This window comes from Genypterus blacodes, unplaced genomic scaffold (assembly GCF_046128005.1).
Source record: "Genypterus blacodes isolate CSIRO-AG114 ecotype Tasmania unplaced genomic scaffold, CSIRO-AGI_Gbla_v1 ptg000337l_1, whole genome shotgun sequence".
Classification (NCBI taxonomy): domain Eukaryota; kingdom Metazoa; phylum Chordata; class Actinopteri; order Ophidiiformes; family Ophidiidae; genus Genypterus; species Genypterus blacodes.
Window position 1 is genome coordinate 46,688 of NW_027467122.1, and position 14,400 is coordinate 61,087.

A 14,400-nucleotide genomic window follows, 5' to 3' on the forward strand; every position below is an offset into this window, starting at 1 on the left:
AATTTCATTTCACAGACACAAACTTGAGCCCAGCACATGACTGACCTGATCAAGTGTCACCATGACAACATAAACACATTTCATACATACATGCAGTGAACAGTGTGTGTGTGTGTAAGGGTTTGGAACGATTAGGTAAAGGAGATCTGAGCTGAGCCGATCATGTGGTTCATGATCCAGCATGGAGCAGCCGGGCTCACCTACGGTCCAGTCCAGGACCACATCAGAGGACTTGTCAAATCAGGCTTGGGCTCAAAATTTCAGCCAGAATAGTTTTGTGAGTTTGGAATCAAGCACTCAGCCCAGATCGGCCCTGTGTGGACCTGGTGTGGACCCTGAACTGGTGTGGGCCTGGTGTGGACCCGGTGTGGGCCCAGGTCGGACCAGGCCCTGAGGTGGAGTCGGGTTTAGAACTTCCGGTCCGATTCAAACTGGACACCATTGAGCTCCTGCTTCATGTGTTCTTAAGACTCACTGCAGTGATCGGTCCAGGTCCAGGCTGTGGGCGTGTCAGGGCTCCAGGCAGCCAATCACGGCCCTGCTGGGTGCGCCTGCTGGGTGCCCCGCCCCGCCCTCGCCCCCCCCATGAGGGATGAGACTCAGGTGCGTCTCTGGCGCGGAGCAGACAGGCCGGACCAGTCCTGCAGAGACATCCTGTCCCACCAAAACCTGGAGTCGAGTCGAGACTGTTCACATGCAAGCAGGATTAAGAGACAGCAGCTTGATGTGACGGAGCAGCAGACAGACAGGCACACAGACACACAGACAGACAGGTGAGACGTTTACGTGTTTTACGTGTCATATAACTGAAGTGTTTGTTTTATTCTTAAAGCAAACTCCATTCATTTCTCTAAGAGAAAAGACCCCGATTGATTGATTGATTGATTTATTAACGCGTCGAATCTTCGCGTTTCCTTCTTTAATTTGCGGGCGAGAAAGACGAAGAGGAGAGAGAGAGAGAGACAGAAAGAAAGGGGGAGAGAAAAAAGAGAAAAAGAAAGAAAGAAAGAAAGAAAGAAAGAAAGACAGAGAGCGGGAGAGAGAGAGGGAGAGAGAGAGGGAGAGAGAGAGAGTCTGATTTGTGTAATCAGCTGTTATCTGCTTAAAGATCTCATAAACATAAACTCTCTCATCAGTTTGTGACTCTGGAGCACTTAAGGATCAAACTGAGACATGAGTGAAAACAAACTTCATAAATGCTTCAATATTTATAAATGTTGTGTTTCTGTTTTCAGTTCATAATCAGATTGATTATAGAACAGAACAGAATAGAATAGAAGAGCTTTTATTGTCATTGTACATGAATGCATTTGTGCTGTGCCTGAATCTTAGAACAGCAATAAACTATAAATAAATAATAAATAACAAATAAATAAACAACACAGTTCCATTCATACATTAAAACACAAGTAGTCCAAATAGCTCAAGATGTCCCATATGACATCACATCCCACATGACATCACATCCCACATGACATCACATTTATATATATATATTATGACATAATAACTGGAAGATAAGAAGAGATTCAGCATGTTCGTCTCTACATCACTGAGGTATGATCATCATTGATTATGATAGAAGAAGCTCTCCTCTTCCTCTTCCTCTTCCGAGTCGCTCTGGGTTTAACACTCGATCAATCAGCTGTTTAAAGAGGCAAAAAGGATTAAAACAGCAGAGAAGAGAAGCTGGAGCTCAAAGACCTGACCTGAAGAGAGAGAGAGAGAGAGAGAGAGGGTCTGACAACAACACAACTGAGTCAAGTGAGGGACGACAGAAGTAAGATTGAAGATTGAAGATTGAAGAGTTTATTGTCATTTGCACAGAAAAACACAGGTTAATACTGTACATTGAAATTCTTTGTGACGAGACGTCATCAGTAATGTAAAAGTAATGACATGATCTGCAAAGTTCTGCTCAGATCAGACAGAAAAGACAAGAGTGAGAGAGAGAGAGAGAAAGAGGGGGGAGGGAGGGGGAGGGAAAGAGAGAGAGCAAGAGAGGGGGGGGAGAGAGAAGGAGGGGGAAGAGAGGGGGGATGGGAGAGAGAGAGCAAGACAGGGGGAGAGAGAGAGAAAGAGGGGGAAGAGAGGGGGGGTGGGAGAGAGAGAGCAAGACAGGGGGAGAGAGAGAGAAAGAGGGGGAAGAGGGGGGGAGAGAGCAAGAGAGGGGGACAGAGAGACAGGGGGAGAGGGAGGGAGAGAGAGAGAGGGAGAGAGAGAGAGACTGAGCCTCACTAATCCCCTTTTGTCACAGTAAAGTTCATTTAGATTCAGAAATCAGCTCAAAGAAGAAGATGAAGATGACGATGAAGATGTGAGCAGATCTGACCTAAAGATCCGCTCCACAGATTGAGCACCAATTTGCCAAACTCATGACTTTAAATTCAACGTATCAGCTGTAGTCACTCAGTGAGCTGTGTTGTGCTGTTTGGAGGCTGCATGCATGTCTGTACTTATTAATGCAGACATATCAGGGTCAAAGGTCACAGGGGAACCCTTTGTGAGGCTCATGGTGTTGGAGGATCTGTGACACGTTCATGGATCCATGAGGGTCAAACTGTTAGACTCAGCATCCTGCAGCATCATGAACCATACCTCCCTCATGTCCGTGTTGTAGTCGTGCTTCTGTGTGACCTTCTGCTTCTTCCTGCTTCCCTCAGGTGCTCTGAACATCCGGCCTCATCTCTGCCGTTATGAGTTGGGGGGCGCTGTACGCCCAGCTGGGCGGAGTCAACAAACACTCCACCAGCCTGGGGAAGATCTGGCTGTCGGTCCTCTTCATCTTCCGCATCACCATCCTGGTTCTGGCTGCTGAGAGCGTTTGGGGCGACGAGCAGTCCGACTTCACGTGCAACACGCAGCAGCCCGGCTGCAAGAACGTCTGCTACGACCACTTCTTCCCCGTGTCGCACATCCGAATGTGGTGCCTGCAGCTGATCTTCGTGTCCACGCCGGCCCTGCTGGTGGCCATGCACGTGGCCTACAGGAAACGCGGGGACAAGAGGACCATGCTGGCCTCCAACGGCACCGAGAGGATGACGGACATGGAACTGGCCACACTGAAGAGGAGGCGTCTGCCCATCACAGGCCCGCTGTGGTGGACCTACACCTGCAGCCTGTTCTTCAGGCTCATCTTTGAAGGCGGCTTCATGTACGCCCTCTACTTCGTCTACGACGGCTTCCAGATGCCTCGGCTGGTGAAGTGCGAGCAGTGGCCTTGTCCCAACAAGGTGGACTGCTTCATCTCCAGGCCCACAGAGAAAACCGTCTTCACCATCTTCATGGTGTCCTCGTCGGCCCTCTGCATGATGCTGAACGTGGCCGAGCTGTGCTACCTGATCATCAAGGCCGTGATGAGGTGCTCCTCCAGGTCGCCCAAGAGGAGCCGCGCTTACGTCGACAGCACGCTCCTGCAGAACAAGACCAACGAGATGCTGTCGTCTGCAGATTCCTCCAGCAAAAAGACCATCTGCTGAGGAACCCCCAGGCCTTCTACACCAGCGGGAGGAGGAGGAGGAGGAGGAAGAGGAGGAGGAAGAGGCCACCACACAGACTGGTTATAGTTAAAAACCCAGTTCTGAGTCATTACAGTGTGATTCCATGAGTGTGTGTTACTGTGAAAGCCTGATTGTATTCTGACAGCGAGAAGCAGCGAGTTAGGAGAGAAGCAATCAAAGATATTGATCACAAATGATAGTTTGTGGACAGAGAGTATGACTTCACGTTTTTTTGTTGAATGATTACTACAGTTTTATTAACAAGGAGATTTTAGTGTTAATTTATTGATCAGCGTAATTTAGATGCTTTTGTATCCACTGGTCAGAGAAGCATGACTCTATACTGACACCTAGCGGTTTACAGTGGAACCTGCAGGAGCACAGAGGTTACCCACAAAGCCTGGACCGCAAGTGTTAAGAAGAGGAAGGAGGAGAAATGAAGAAGAATGAAATGAAGGAGCAAATGAAGTCAAAGCCCCTCAGAGTGCCTTCATGACACTGATGGATCTGAGGGGACTGCAGAGTGAGATGAAGTTTAAAGAGGTTGAACAGGTTTTAGTTTTGCTCCTCTTGTTCCTGAGATGAGAGCTGAACAGAACCCATGATGGGAGGATTCCCATCCTGTACTTGAATTGAAGGTATAAGTGAGACGCTCACACACCAAGGCTGAAGAAAACAACACCTTCTCTCTAAATCTCTTTGTAATTCGGTGTTTTGTTTGAAGTGTGAACGAGGGTTTGCTCGTCTGTCTGTCAGCGTCCTTCACTGCTCCTGCTGCACACGTGTGACGTGTCACCTGACCCACGTGTCACATGACCAGACACCCCTCAACTGTGTGACAACATTCCCATGCTCTTATCTTAAGAACCTGTGCAATGATTGAAAGAGCATAAACACACACTGACTAATTCTACAGTGCTGCTGTGCACACTGAGTGAAAAAGGGTGTTTTTGCACCTCCAAAAACTAAAGCAGAGGGAAATGTTCATGGATCTACAGATTCACAAAGGACCAACAAGAACCGGTCAAGCCCTTACACCATAGCAACCACACAGAACACCTTGGCAACTGTCCTAGCAACTGACTCGAACATCATAGCAACAGTCAGGTCACATGACTTCAATTAATGAGTATTATTACCAATCATTGAGAGTGACGTCTGAGTGGTGCTGGATGTGGTAGATGACATCGTCTGCTTTGTAGAAACCCCCGAGGAGGTTTTGTTGTGTTAGTCTGGATTGTGTTGCGGTGCGTTCCTGACCCCAGCTGCCTGTATCGCCTTTCAGCATGGGCCTTAATTTAGCCGCTACACTGATCGCAGCTAAGCCTCCTGATGTGAGGAGGCAGGGCCCAAACCTCTCTGTCCTCCAGGAAGAACCAGGCCGGATCGCTCACACCTGGGCAGGATCTGGGCTCACATCTGGGCCGTTCTGACGCGTGTGAAGTCAAACGTCTCACATCCAAACTACATCAGTGGAGTTTGTATCTGTGTGAAAAGCAAAACTGTAAAATGTTTGATACGCCTGCAAAACAATGAGACCAAGACTGTGACCTCTGACCCCTAGTTTCATGCAGGTTGTGTGTCTGTCCTGTGATATTTAGACCCTGAAGCTGGCTGAGCACTGAGAGGGGCCTGATCCAGATGGTTACTATAGAGACGCTTTACTCTAACATCACACAGCAGCTACTAATGCACAGAGCAGACCTTCATCATTAATGAAGGACTCATTATTAATGCAGTGTTTGTGATCTTCCTGTTTTGTACCCATTTTGTTTTCCTTAATGTGCACTTTGAACTCTTCTGCTCTTTAGGATTTTATAATAAATCATTGAAACAAACTGTGGCTCTTTGCTTTATGGACTTTTGTTAATGCTGATTTGTTTTCCTTAACATTTTATCACTTTGTTGGATTTCCTTTAATTTGTCCAAAATTATCAAACATGGAGGACATTTCACCATAAATCAGAAAGTTGCTGAAAAAAAAAATGAAATCAATGACAATTCCAGGGAATTAAACTATGTAAACTTTATGTAAATATGTAACAAATTACTACTTTGATCCATATTAGGTTGATTAACTTTGTTTTCCTGTCTTAAAGTGTGAATTCAGAGCATTTATCAAGTTTCTTTCCAGTAAAATCCCGGAGCGACTTAATGATTTAGGTACATTTGAGGTGCATTCAGGTGCATTTTACGCACATTGGGGTGCGTTCAGGTACAGTTTGCCCACATTGGGGTGCGTTCAGGTAAATTTTGCGTACACTGGGGTGCGTTCAGGTACACTTTGCGCACACTGGGGCATGTTTGGGGGGACGGGGCGTGTGTGTGTGCGGACAGGCTGATGACTCTGTGGATTCACTCACGCATGGACACACACAGTGACAGTCCCGACATGGCTGGAAACGGGACGCAGCTGCGCCTCACTGAGTCCCCTCAGCGGCTCCAGCGCGCCTCCACACACTGACGCACACGGAGACGGTTTCTTGGAGACGTGCGGGCGGCGCATCGCTCCGGTAAGACGGCGGGTCGTGGGGGCGGGGGGTCACTCACAGGAGACCACAGAGGTCAAACTCAGCAAGGAGCACAAGAGTGACAGCTGAAGTTCATCAAACCGGGGTGGAGTCCCTTAAATGAGCGGGGACCTGCTCGGACTGAATGTCTGCTGCTCTCATGTAAGAACATTAAATCATCGATCGGCTTCACTTCTCCTGAACAACAGGCACAAAGCCCGACGGCGCGCGCGCCCTCTGGCACAGTCTGCATTGTGTCGTCTTCACTACAGAATAACGACAAAGTCACGAAGTTTGATTCAATATGATCTCATTGGATCAACTCTTTCTGATGTAAACTTTGATTTTGTTCTTTAAAAATGTCCAGGTCGGATTTTATTGTTTTGGAGATTCGTGAAATTACAACACAGATTTATTGATAACATATTGATAAGCTTCCGGTTGTTGGTGTGATCAAACGGAGCCTTTGCTGGCTGCTTGATGTTTATTTTGGTCTCCTTCAGGCGGGGACACATGAACGCATCGTGAGCTCCAGTCCATGGATTTGTTACCTTTAACACACCAACGTGTCAGTAAGTCTGTCTGCCGACCGAGATGAGACGATAAACATCACACATTTGCTTTCAGTCTTCAATCTAAACTTCATGTTCCATTTGTCCCAATTTAAATAAGTTTTTCCTGTTTTAAAGCCTTTTCAAAATAAAACGACCCTAAACAAAAGTCCAGCTAACTATGATTTTGGTGGTGGTTTGACTTTTAAATTATTACATTAGCTTGACTTTAGTGTTACAGTGGACAGAGGGAGGGGGTGTGTGTGGGTGAGGGAGGGGGTGGCTGCATTTCTGTGTGTGTGTCTGTGTGTGTGTGTGTGTGTGTGTGTGTGTCATACCAGAGCCCCATCTCTGCTAAATGCTGTTTTGGTGCATTATAATGTTGATCTCAGCACATGCCTGTTGGGCAGTGGAGCGAGCGGGTGAGAGGGAGTGTGTGTGTGTGTGTGTGTGTGTGTGTTGCTGCCTCATACAGTACGAGCGGCTAAAAGCCTCAGTTTGAGGCTGATGCTGCGTTTTGGCTCCTGATCTGTTCTCTCTATGTGATGCCGCACCAAGCTTTCCAGTTCTTGTTCGTCTAATAGTTTTTACGTGAAATCGCGTTATGTCCGCTCGACACCTCCACTCTGCTTTTGGTGTCCTTTTGCGTGTGTGTATGTGCAGAGTGTTTAACCGCTGGGTAAGGCCTGAGGATCACAAACATTCAGAGCGAGGTTTGATGGGGGGAGTCGTTGACGCTTCTTCATTTACTCCCTTTCTGTCTCTTCCATCCCTTTCTTCCTTCTCTCTCTTTCCTCCCAGCCTATACTTTCTCCATAGGCTAGAAATCTGGAAGCATGGGCGACTGGAGCTTTCTGGGGCGGCTGTTAGAGAACGCTCAGGAACATTCCACGGTCATCGGCAAAGTCTGGCTGACCGTTCTGTTCATCTTCCGGATCCTGGTGCTGGGGGCGGCGGCGGAGGAGGTGTGGGGGGACGAGCAGTCCGACTTCACCTGCAACACCCAGCAGCCCGGATGCGAGAACGTCTGCTACGACGAGGCCTTCCCCATCTCCCACATCCGCTTCTGGGTCCTGCAGATCATCTTCGTGTCCACGCCGACCCTCATCTACCTGGGCCACGTGCTGCACATCGTCCGCATGGAGGAGAAGCGGAGAGAGCGCGATGAGGAGGTGAGGAAGGCTACCAGGTTACAAGAGGAGAAGGAACTTTACAGAAACGGAGGAGATGCTGCGGCGAGAGGCGGCGGTAAGAAGGAGAAGCCGCCCATCAGGGACGAACATGGCAAAATCCGGATCAGAGGCGCTTTGTTACGCACATACGTGTTCAACATTATTTTCAAGACGCTGTTTGAGGTGGGCTTCATCCTGGGCCAGTACTTCCTGTACGGCTTCCAGCTGAGGCCGCTGTATAAGTGTGCACGCTGGCCCTGCCCCAACACGGTGGACTGCTTCATATCCAGGCCCACTGAAAAGACCATTTTCATTTTATTTATGCTTGTGGTGGCTTGCGTGTCTCTTTTGCTGAATTTGTTAGAGATCTATCACCTGGGCTGGAAGAAGCTGAAACAGGGCATGACCAACCAGTTTGCCCCCGACTATGCGGCGCTGCATCGCGCCGACATCTCCAGGCTGGAGCGCCTGGCCTCCGCCTCCAGGACCGCCCCCCCCAGCCTCAGCTACCCTCCCGACTACACAGACGTGACGGCGGGTCGCGGGGCCTTCATGACGCCTGTGGGGGCGGCGGCCTTGTCGACGGGGGAGTTTAAGATGGCCGACCTCCAGCAGGAGGAGGAGACCCTCTGCCAGCCCTCCCCCCCCTCCCACTTCTACAACAGCAACAACCACAGACTGGCCACGCAGCAGAACTGGGCCAACCTGGCCACTGAGCAGCAGACTCTGGAGATGAAGGCCGCCTCCCCCTGCCCCTCCCCCTCCTCCAGCACCTCCTCCTCCAGCACTAACAGAGAGCAACAGCATTCTGTCGACGCTGCACCGCTTCTCCCCACCGCCGCCGTTAAAGTCCTGGACACGGCCTCCATGACAGGCGCCGTCAGCACCACCTCCACTGCAGGCAGCTGTGGCGAGGGAAAGAGCGAGCAAGAGGAAGGCCACGTCATCATCACCACGGTGGAGATGCACGAGCCTCCGCTGAGCGCCGGCACAGATCAGCGCCGGCTCAGCAGAGCCAGCAGGAGCAGCAGCACCAGGGCCAGAGCCAATGACCTGTCTGTATAAGGCTCAACACAAGCCACGCCCCCCCCCACACACACACACAAACTCACACACACAATCACATTCATAACAAACACAAGACAGCGACAGAAACAGGACAGAAAACAAATAGAAAATAGAAATGACAGAATGGTGCCTCAGTGAGCTGCAGGGGATCTTAGTTTGTCTCATGAGTATTTTGGAGACATCAGCTTTGTGATCACGTGTTCTTTGTGATCACGTGAACACGTAGACCTACAACTGACTGATTCACTGAGAAAGCTTCTGATTGGCTTTGCTTTACCCACTATCCACCACAGATATTAGAACTGGAAAGGTTACCACTGGTTTATTCCCATGATCCTCAGCGTAAAGAGGCGTCGGCATAGCAGAGGGTGATACGGATCAAAGCATCACAATGTTCTCAACCTTCTGGTAAACAGCAGCACAGTGACAGAGGCTTTACCTCTGATACTTCCTCTTTGGCACATCTGGGACGCTTTTGAGTGTCCAATAGGTCGCACCAGGGCGGACAGGAGGGGGGATAGTTACTGTCCTTACCTAGTCAAAGATCCTTCATACAGGCAATCAAAGCCAGTGCCCCCTGGTGGTGGAGCTCTGTAGAGCCTTCAGTGATAGAGCTTGACAGAGAGGCAGAGCAGTAGCCAGAGCTGCAGGTCTGCTCTCCTCTGGACCAGGCTGCTAGGAACCACTTCCCCAGTAAAGGTCAAAGGTCATATGGACACAAACGAAGAAGTAAACACCTAAAGGAAACTTCCTGTTACACAGCTGAGCTGAGGACACTTTTTTTTCAAGCTTCACTTTTGTTTTCAGTCTCAGTTTCTGCTGCTAAATCCAGACTGTTTTCACTGTGAATGTTCCAGATTTATGACGGCAGGTTTCCTGGAAAAGGAAAAGTATTACATGCAATACTGACTGCCATAATGAGCTCAGTAGAACACAGAGCATGCATGGCATTGATCTGTGGGGTTGGAGTGGTTGAAGCTATGAAGCGTCCAGGCTTCAGAGATCACAGCACTTATTTAGCACCAAACCTTTATGAAGGAAACTAAACACACAAAAGACACGCATGTAAAATATGAGACAGACAAATGTAGGGTGACAATATCTCCAAAGCTCTTTCAAACTCAGACTCAGAGTTCTTTGGTTGGCTTGAAAATGACTTTTTACACTCATTTCCTTTTTTTAACTGAGTTCAGATTCCAGAGGGTTAAACACCATTAAGTGCTACTATTGCATCTTTGTACCGTTTGATAAACTCATGCCAGCACACAGAGGGAAGTACAGTGAAGTCACCAGCAGGGGTTTGATCTTCCGTGATGAGTTTGAAGCATCAAGTACAAAGTGAAACATAAAGAAGCAACCTTCCCATCCATGTTTATTGTACAAAAATGACAAGAATCTTTGTAAGCTGCATTTGTTTTTGGTTCCTAAAGTTTACATTTTACTAGTTAATGAAGATTTGCACATTTAGGTAAGAAAATGCTGTTCTATGCTGATGATATGGTTCTGACCCCCAACTCCCCATTCTGTTATCCTCAAAGGAACAAATGTCTTAATGCTAAAAACACGGTGGCTCTAAAGAGAAACGCTAGAGTAGACGAAAGAACTGAAATCTGAAATTGATGCTTGTGAGTTTAAAGAAAAGCAGCAGCGAGCGAAAGTCGGTGTATTTATATTTCTGTGTTCTCCACTTAGACGTCATATCAAACGGCTCCATGCTGAGCTAACGTTGGTTGGGTAGCTGGCCCTCCCCTCACCTGCTGTAGGAACCCTGACAGGAAGTGGTGCCTAAAGCCCATGGTTCCCGTGACTCCTCCCCCTCTCACCTACTCCTCCTCCCACCATGTCGCGCCGAGACGACTTCTCCGGCTCGTCGGGGCAGGAGGAACCATTAACCCTCTCATGCTCAGTGCTGTCTTAAAAAAGAACAAAGTGCCTTGTGTTTGAATGAATATTTTGTAAGAACGAGTTCATGTCAATGTCCATTTACCTCAAATGTTTACAAACTGTTTAATAAAAAACTGAGTAAATAAACTTTTTGCACCATTCTGCTTAGGGAGTTCACTTCGTTGGACTGGAGGATGATTCCTGAAGCTTGTTAGTCCGGCTGGTTGAATTAGAGAGAGACCCATGGGGACGACATTCCGTCTCCATCTGTGGCTTCCTCATAGACCCCGTCCCCCCGTTCCCCTGTCTCTGAGTTGTCTCCTCTGTAGGGCTGTCAGGCTTTCCTGGGCCTTTAGTTTGTTTGGTGTTGGCCTCCTAATTACAACCTTGTGGTAATGCTATAGGCACTGACCTCTCACATGCTGTGGTTTGCAGTAGCTTGGAAAGTCCGGAGGGATGAAGGTCGGCTCATGTACATCTAAGGTCACGTAAAGGTTAAAGTACCCTGTCTACTGCCCCCAGTGAAGGAGTTCAGTCTGGTTCTCCAGTGAAGGTAGTCTGGATTAACCACTGTGATGCAGATGCTCCACCGCTGAGCCCAAAGGCAAAGCTCTGTTTACCAGTGTCTCTACATTCCAACCCTCTGGTGACAGAAGAACTAATGAGTTTCCTCAGTAAGGTGACAGCACGAGGAGCTCGGACCTCAGGAGGTTCAGGGGAGACAAAGGAGCTGGCTGAGGTGGTCTGGGCATCTAATCAGGACGCTTCCTGAATGGCTGGGAGGTATTTATGGGCGTGTCCAAAGACAAGGAGACCACGGAGCCGACCCAGAATACACTGGAGCGATTTCAAATCACTGCATTTCATATTGTAGAGATACAGAAGAAGGGCTCCAGAGGAGAAAAACTAGTGGCCAAAGATATACGTTTTTACAAGGCATTCTAAAATCACTACATTCAGTCACATTAATTGTTTCCCAACCCTCTGGTAGTTAAAAGGCTGCTGGCTTCCTGCAGAGCTTCTGAGTCTCTCTGTTCCTCCCCTTGTAGACTCTTTGACCCCTGACCTCCCAAATGCTCACTCCTTCACTCTGCATTCCAACCGACGATGTGAGAATGTGACAAAGTATGAACCAGGCAACCGACCAAACTCCCTTCATAACCACATCCAAAAATAATGAAAGTGAGACGGGCGTGTCAGTCTTGCAGCATAGAGCGAAACATCGATCACGATCTCAGTCCGTTCGGTCTCAAGGACCCAGCGACAATTTACAACACTGTGCAACTCCTCATACACGTGAGCGAAGTTTACTTCAACCGGGAAACTCGTTGGGATCACTGAGCCTTACGGGCATCAGCTGGGAAACACATTACAGGAAGTGGCCCTGGGCTTCACTCTTCAACTGTGACATGTGATGTAAGACGAGCTCACAAAGTATAAGAACTATACCAGACAGACAGACAGACAGACAGACGTACAAGTTACTGATTTTGCAAAAAGCAAACTAACAAAGGTTAATGCTGAGAACACATATTTCTTCAAAATGGCGCCTCATTCACTGCAATAGCACCACTCTTCTCCACACACACACACGCGCACAGTGACGGGAGCCCACCATGTCTCTTTCGCGTTATAAAGTTGAAAAAGGAAAAAGCGTTTTCCTGCAGATGAGCTCATCGGCTAAAAGGGGGTGGGGTCTGATGAGCAAAGCCAAAAACAGAGTAGAGTGCATGAGTGCTGGGCTCTTGGGTCCAGTGGCTGCAGAGTGATGGGAGATAGTCCGTCTGTCAGCATGATGGAGAGGGACCAGGGGCCGAGAGCCGATAAGGGCCAGGGGCCGGGAGGGACCAGGGGCCGAGAGGGACCAGGGGCTGAGGGCCGAGAGGGACCAGGGGCTGAGGGGCCAAAGCTAACTTACTGAGGCTTTTATTGCCTTTACGGGGATATTTCTTGACTAACTAATATGTTTTGTTTGTTTGTTTGGGGCTGTTTGCTGTTTGGGGCTGTTTGCTGTGTTCACAGACATGAGGAGGAAGAAGACATCTGTCCTTATTCTCTCAGTTCTTTTTCGTTGTTGACCTGAGATCAGATGAGTTTCTGCACTCACCTGTCTGCATCTCTTTCCCTCAGAGCCCAGAGGCTGGGTTGTCAGAGTGAACCTGTGAGATTTGTGGTTTCCTTGCAGTTTCAGGCTCCATGTGACCCTGTAGTGTGAAAAGTGACTCTGCCGTCTGACTGCAGGCCTCCCAGTCAGCGCTGGCACGAGGCTATTTATAGTCTTTAATCACCAAACAAATTCACACTCAGCCCACAGCACAAATACCTCAGGCCCCCTTTATGTATTTCAGGAGTGTGATGAACCTGAGGCTCATGGAAACATCGCCGCTCCTCACACACAGACCTTTCCAGTTTGGTACTCGGCTGTTAAACTTCACGCCGCGTTCTTCTTCTTCTGAACATCAAAACATGAAGCATCAGAGCTCAAAAACAAAAATATGGTGCACAACAGTTACAACATTCAGGAGTTTACTTGATAAGCTGAGACTTCAAAGGGTTAATGTGCTCAGTTAGTCTAATGTCTGAACTTTATAGAGTCATTTGATGAACCAATCAACCACTACAGAGAGACAGACAGAGGGAGAGAGAGAGGGAGACAGACAGAGCTCTGCAGTGACACCTACAGATCAGATCAGTGTTAAATCTAACGTAAGTGTTTCTACAGGGACAAACAAAAAACTCCACTGGGATTCAAACCCACAGCCTTGTTCCTGTGAGGCAGCAATGAAGGTTGACACCGCCACACACACTTGTCTCAGATAAACTCTGCCCTGTCCTTCAGCTGCTCTGGCGTGTCTCAATGTGTGGCGGGTCTCTCTCTCACACACACACACACAGTGGTTGCATCATTAAACAGTGACAGGCGTTATGTTGTGATTCTAAAGGCTTCGCTGCCCATCAGAGGCCCTGATCACCGCCTTTGCCCCCCCCCGGCCTTGCCCACATGACCCTGCTGAGCGCAGCGTTCCCTTTGTGGCCCTGAAAGAGCCAGGGATTGAGCCGAAACAAAAAAAAACCACGAGGGGGGAAAATGTTTTTACACCTGCAGGCCCGTCTGTGCGGGCGCTCAGGGTCGGGCCGGCTTTACTCTGGAGTCTGGCCAACTCTGAGGGAGCACACACACAAAACACCACAACCCTGTCACTGTGGGCTCCACGCACACACACAGAGTTCATACCTCTGCCAAGGCCGAGCAGCTAGCCAACCATAACAGCTTATTGATGACACAGGGATCAGAAGCTTTGGTTTGTGTTTGTGAGAACAGGAATGGTTCCACTAAGAGAGAGACCAAGGAGAGTATAAAGCTGTAGGAAAGGTTATATAGATAGATGAAGAGATAAAGCTACATCACACACACACACCTCGGCCCTTTAACCTTTTCAACAGGACTTGTGGAGTAGCCGCGCCTACTCCTGCCATGCTGTCCGTCACGTCCAGATAACGCTCGACGCCCTTCTGTCACATCAGGCCGTCACCTTGCAAAAATGGGACACGATAGCAGCGAGAGGGAAAAAAGTCAAGAGGGAGAGTTAGGCACCTCGGGGCTCAAACACTTGAGTTGGACAGGAGGACGTGAAGGCATCGTTTACACACAGGAGCCTCAAGGGGGCGACACTGGAGGCGTGACATGACTGAGGAAGAAGCAGCAGGGAAACCA

General features: G+C 48.8%; 2 protein-coding genes across 2 annotated transcripts; both read left to right on the forward strand.

Moving 5' to 3' along the window:
• Positions 1–621: 621 nt before the first annotated feature.
• On the forward strand, positions 622–5,338 carry LOC142988576 (gap junction beta-2 protein-like). Its single transcript, XM_076137774.1, has 2 exons — positions 622–773; positions 2,664–5,338. Exon 2 carries the CDS (start codon positions 2,697–2,699, stop codon positions 3,477–3,479), a length of 783 nt encoding a protein of 260 aa, XP_075993889.1. The 5' UTR covers positions 622–773; positions 2,664–2,696; the 3' UTR covers positions 3,480–5,338.
• Positions 5,339–7,397: 2,059 nt separating this feature from the next.
• Positions 7,398–8,798, forward strand: LOC142988593 (gap junction alpha-3 protein-like). The gene has a single exon (XM_076137792.1). The coding sequence runs from the start codon at positions 7,398–7,400 to the stop codon at positions 8,796–8,798; it is 1,401 nt and encodes a 466-aa protein (XP_075993907.1).
• Positions 8,799–14,400: the final 5,602 nt, after the last annotated feature.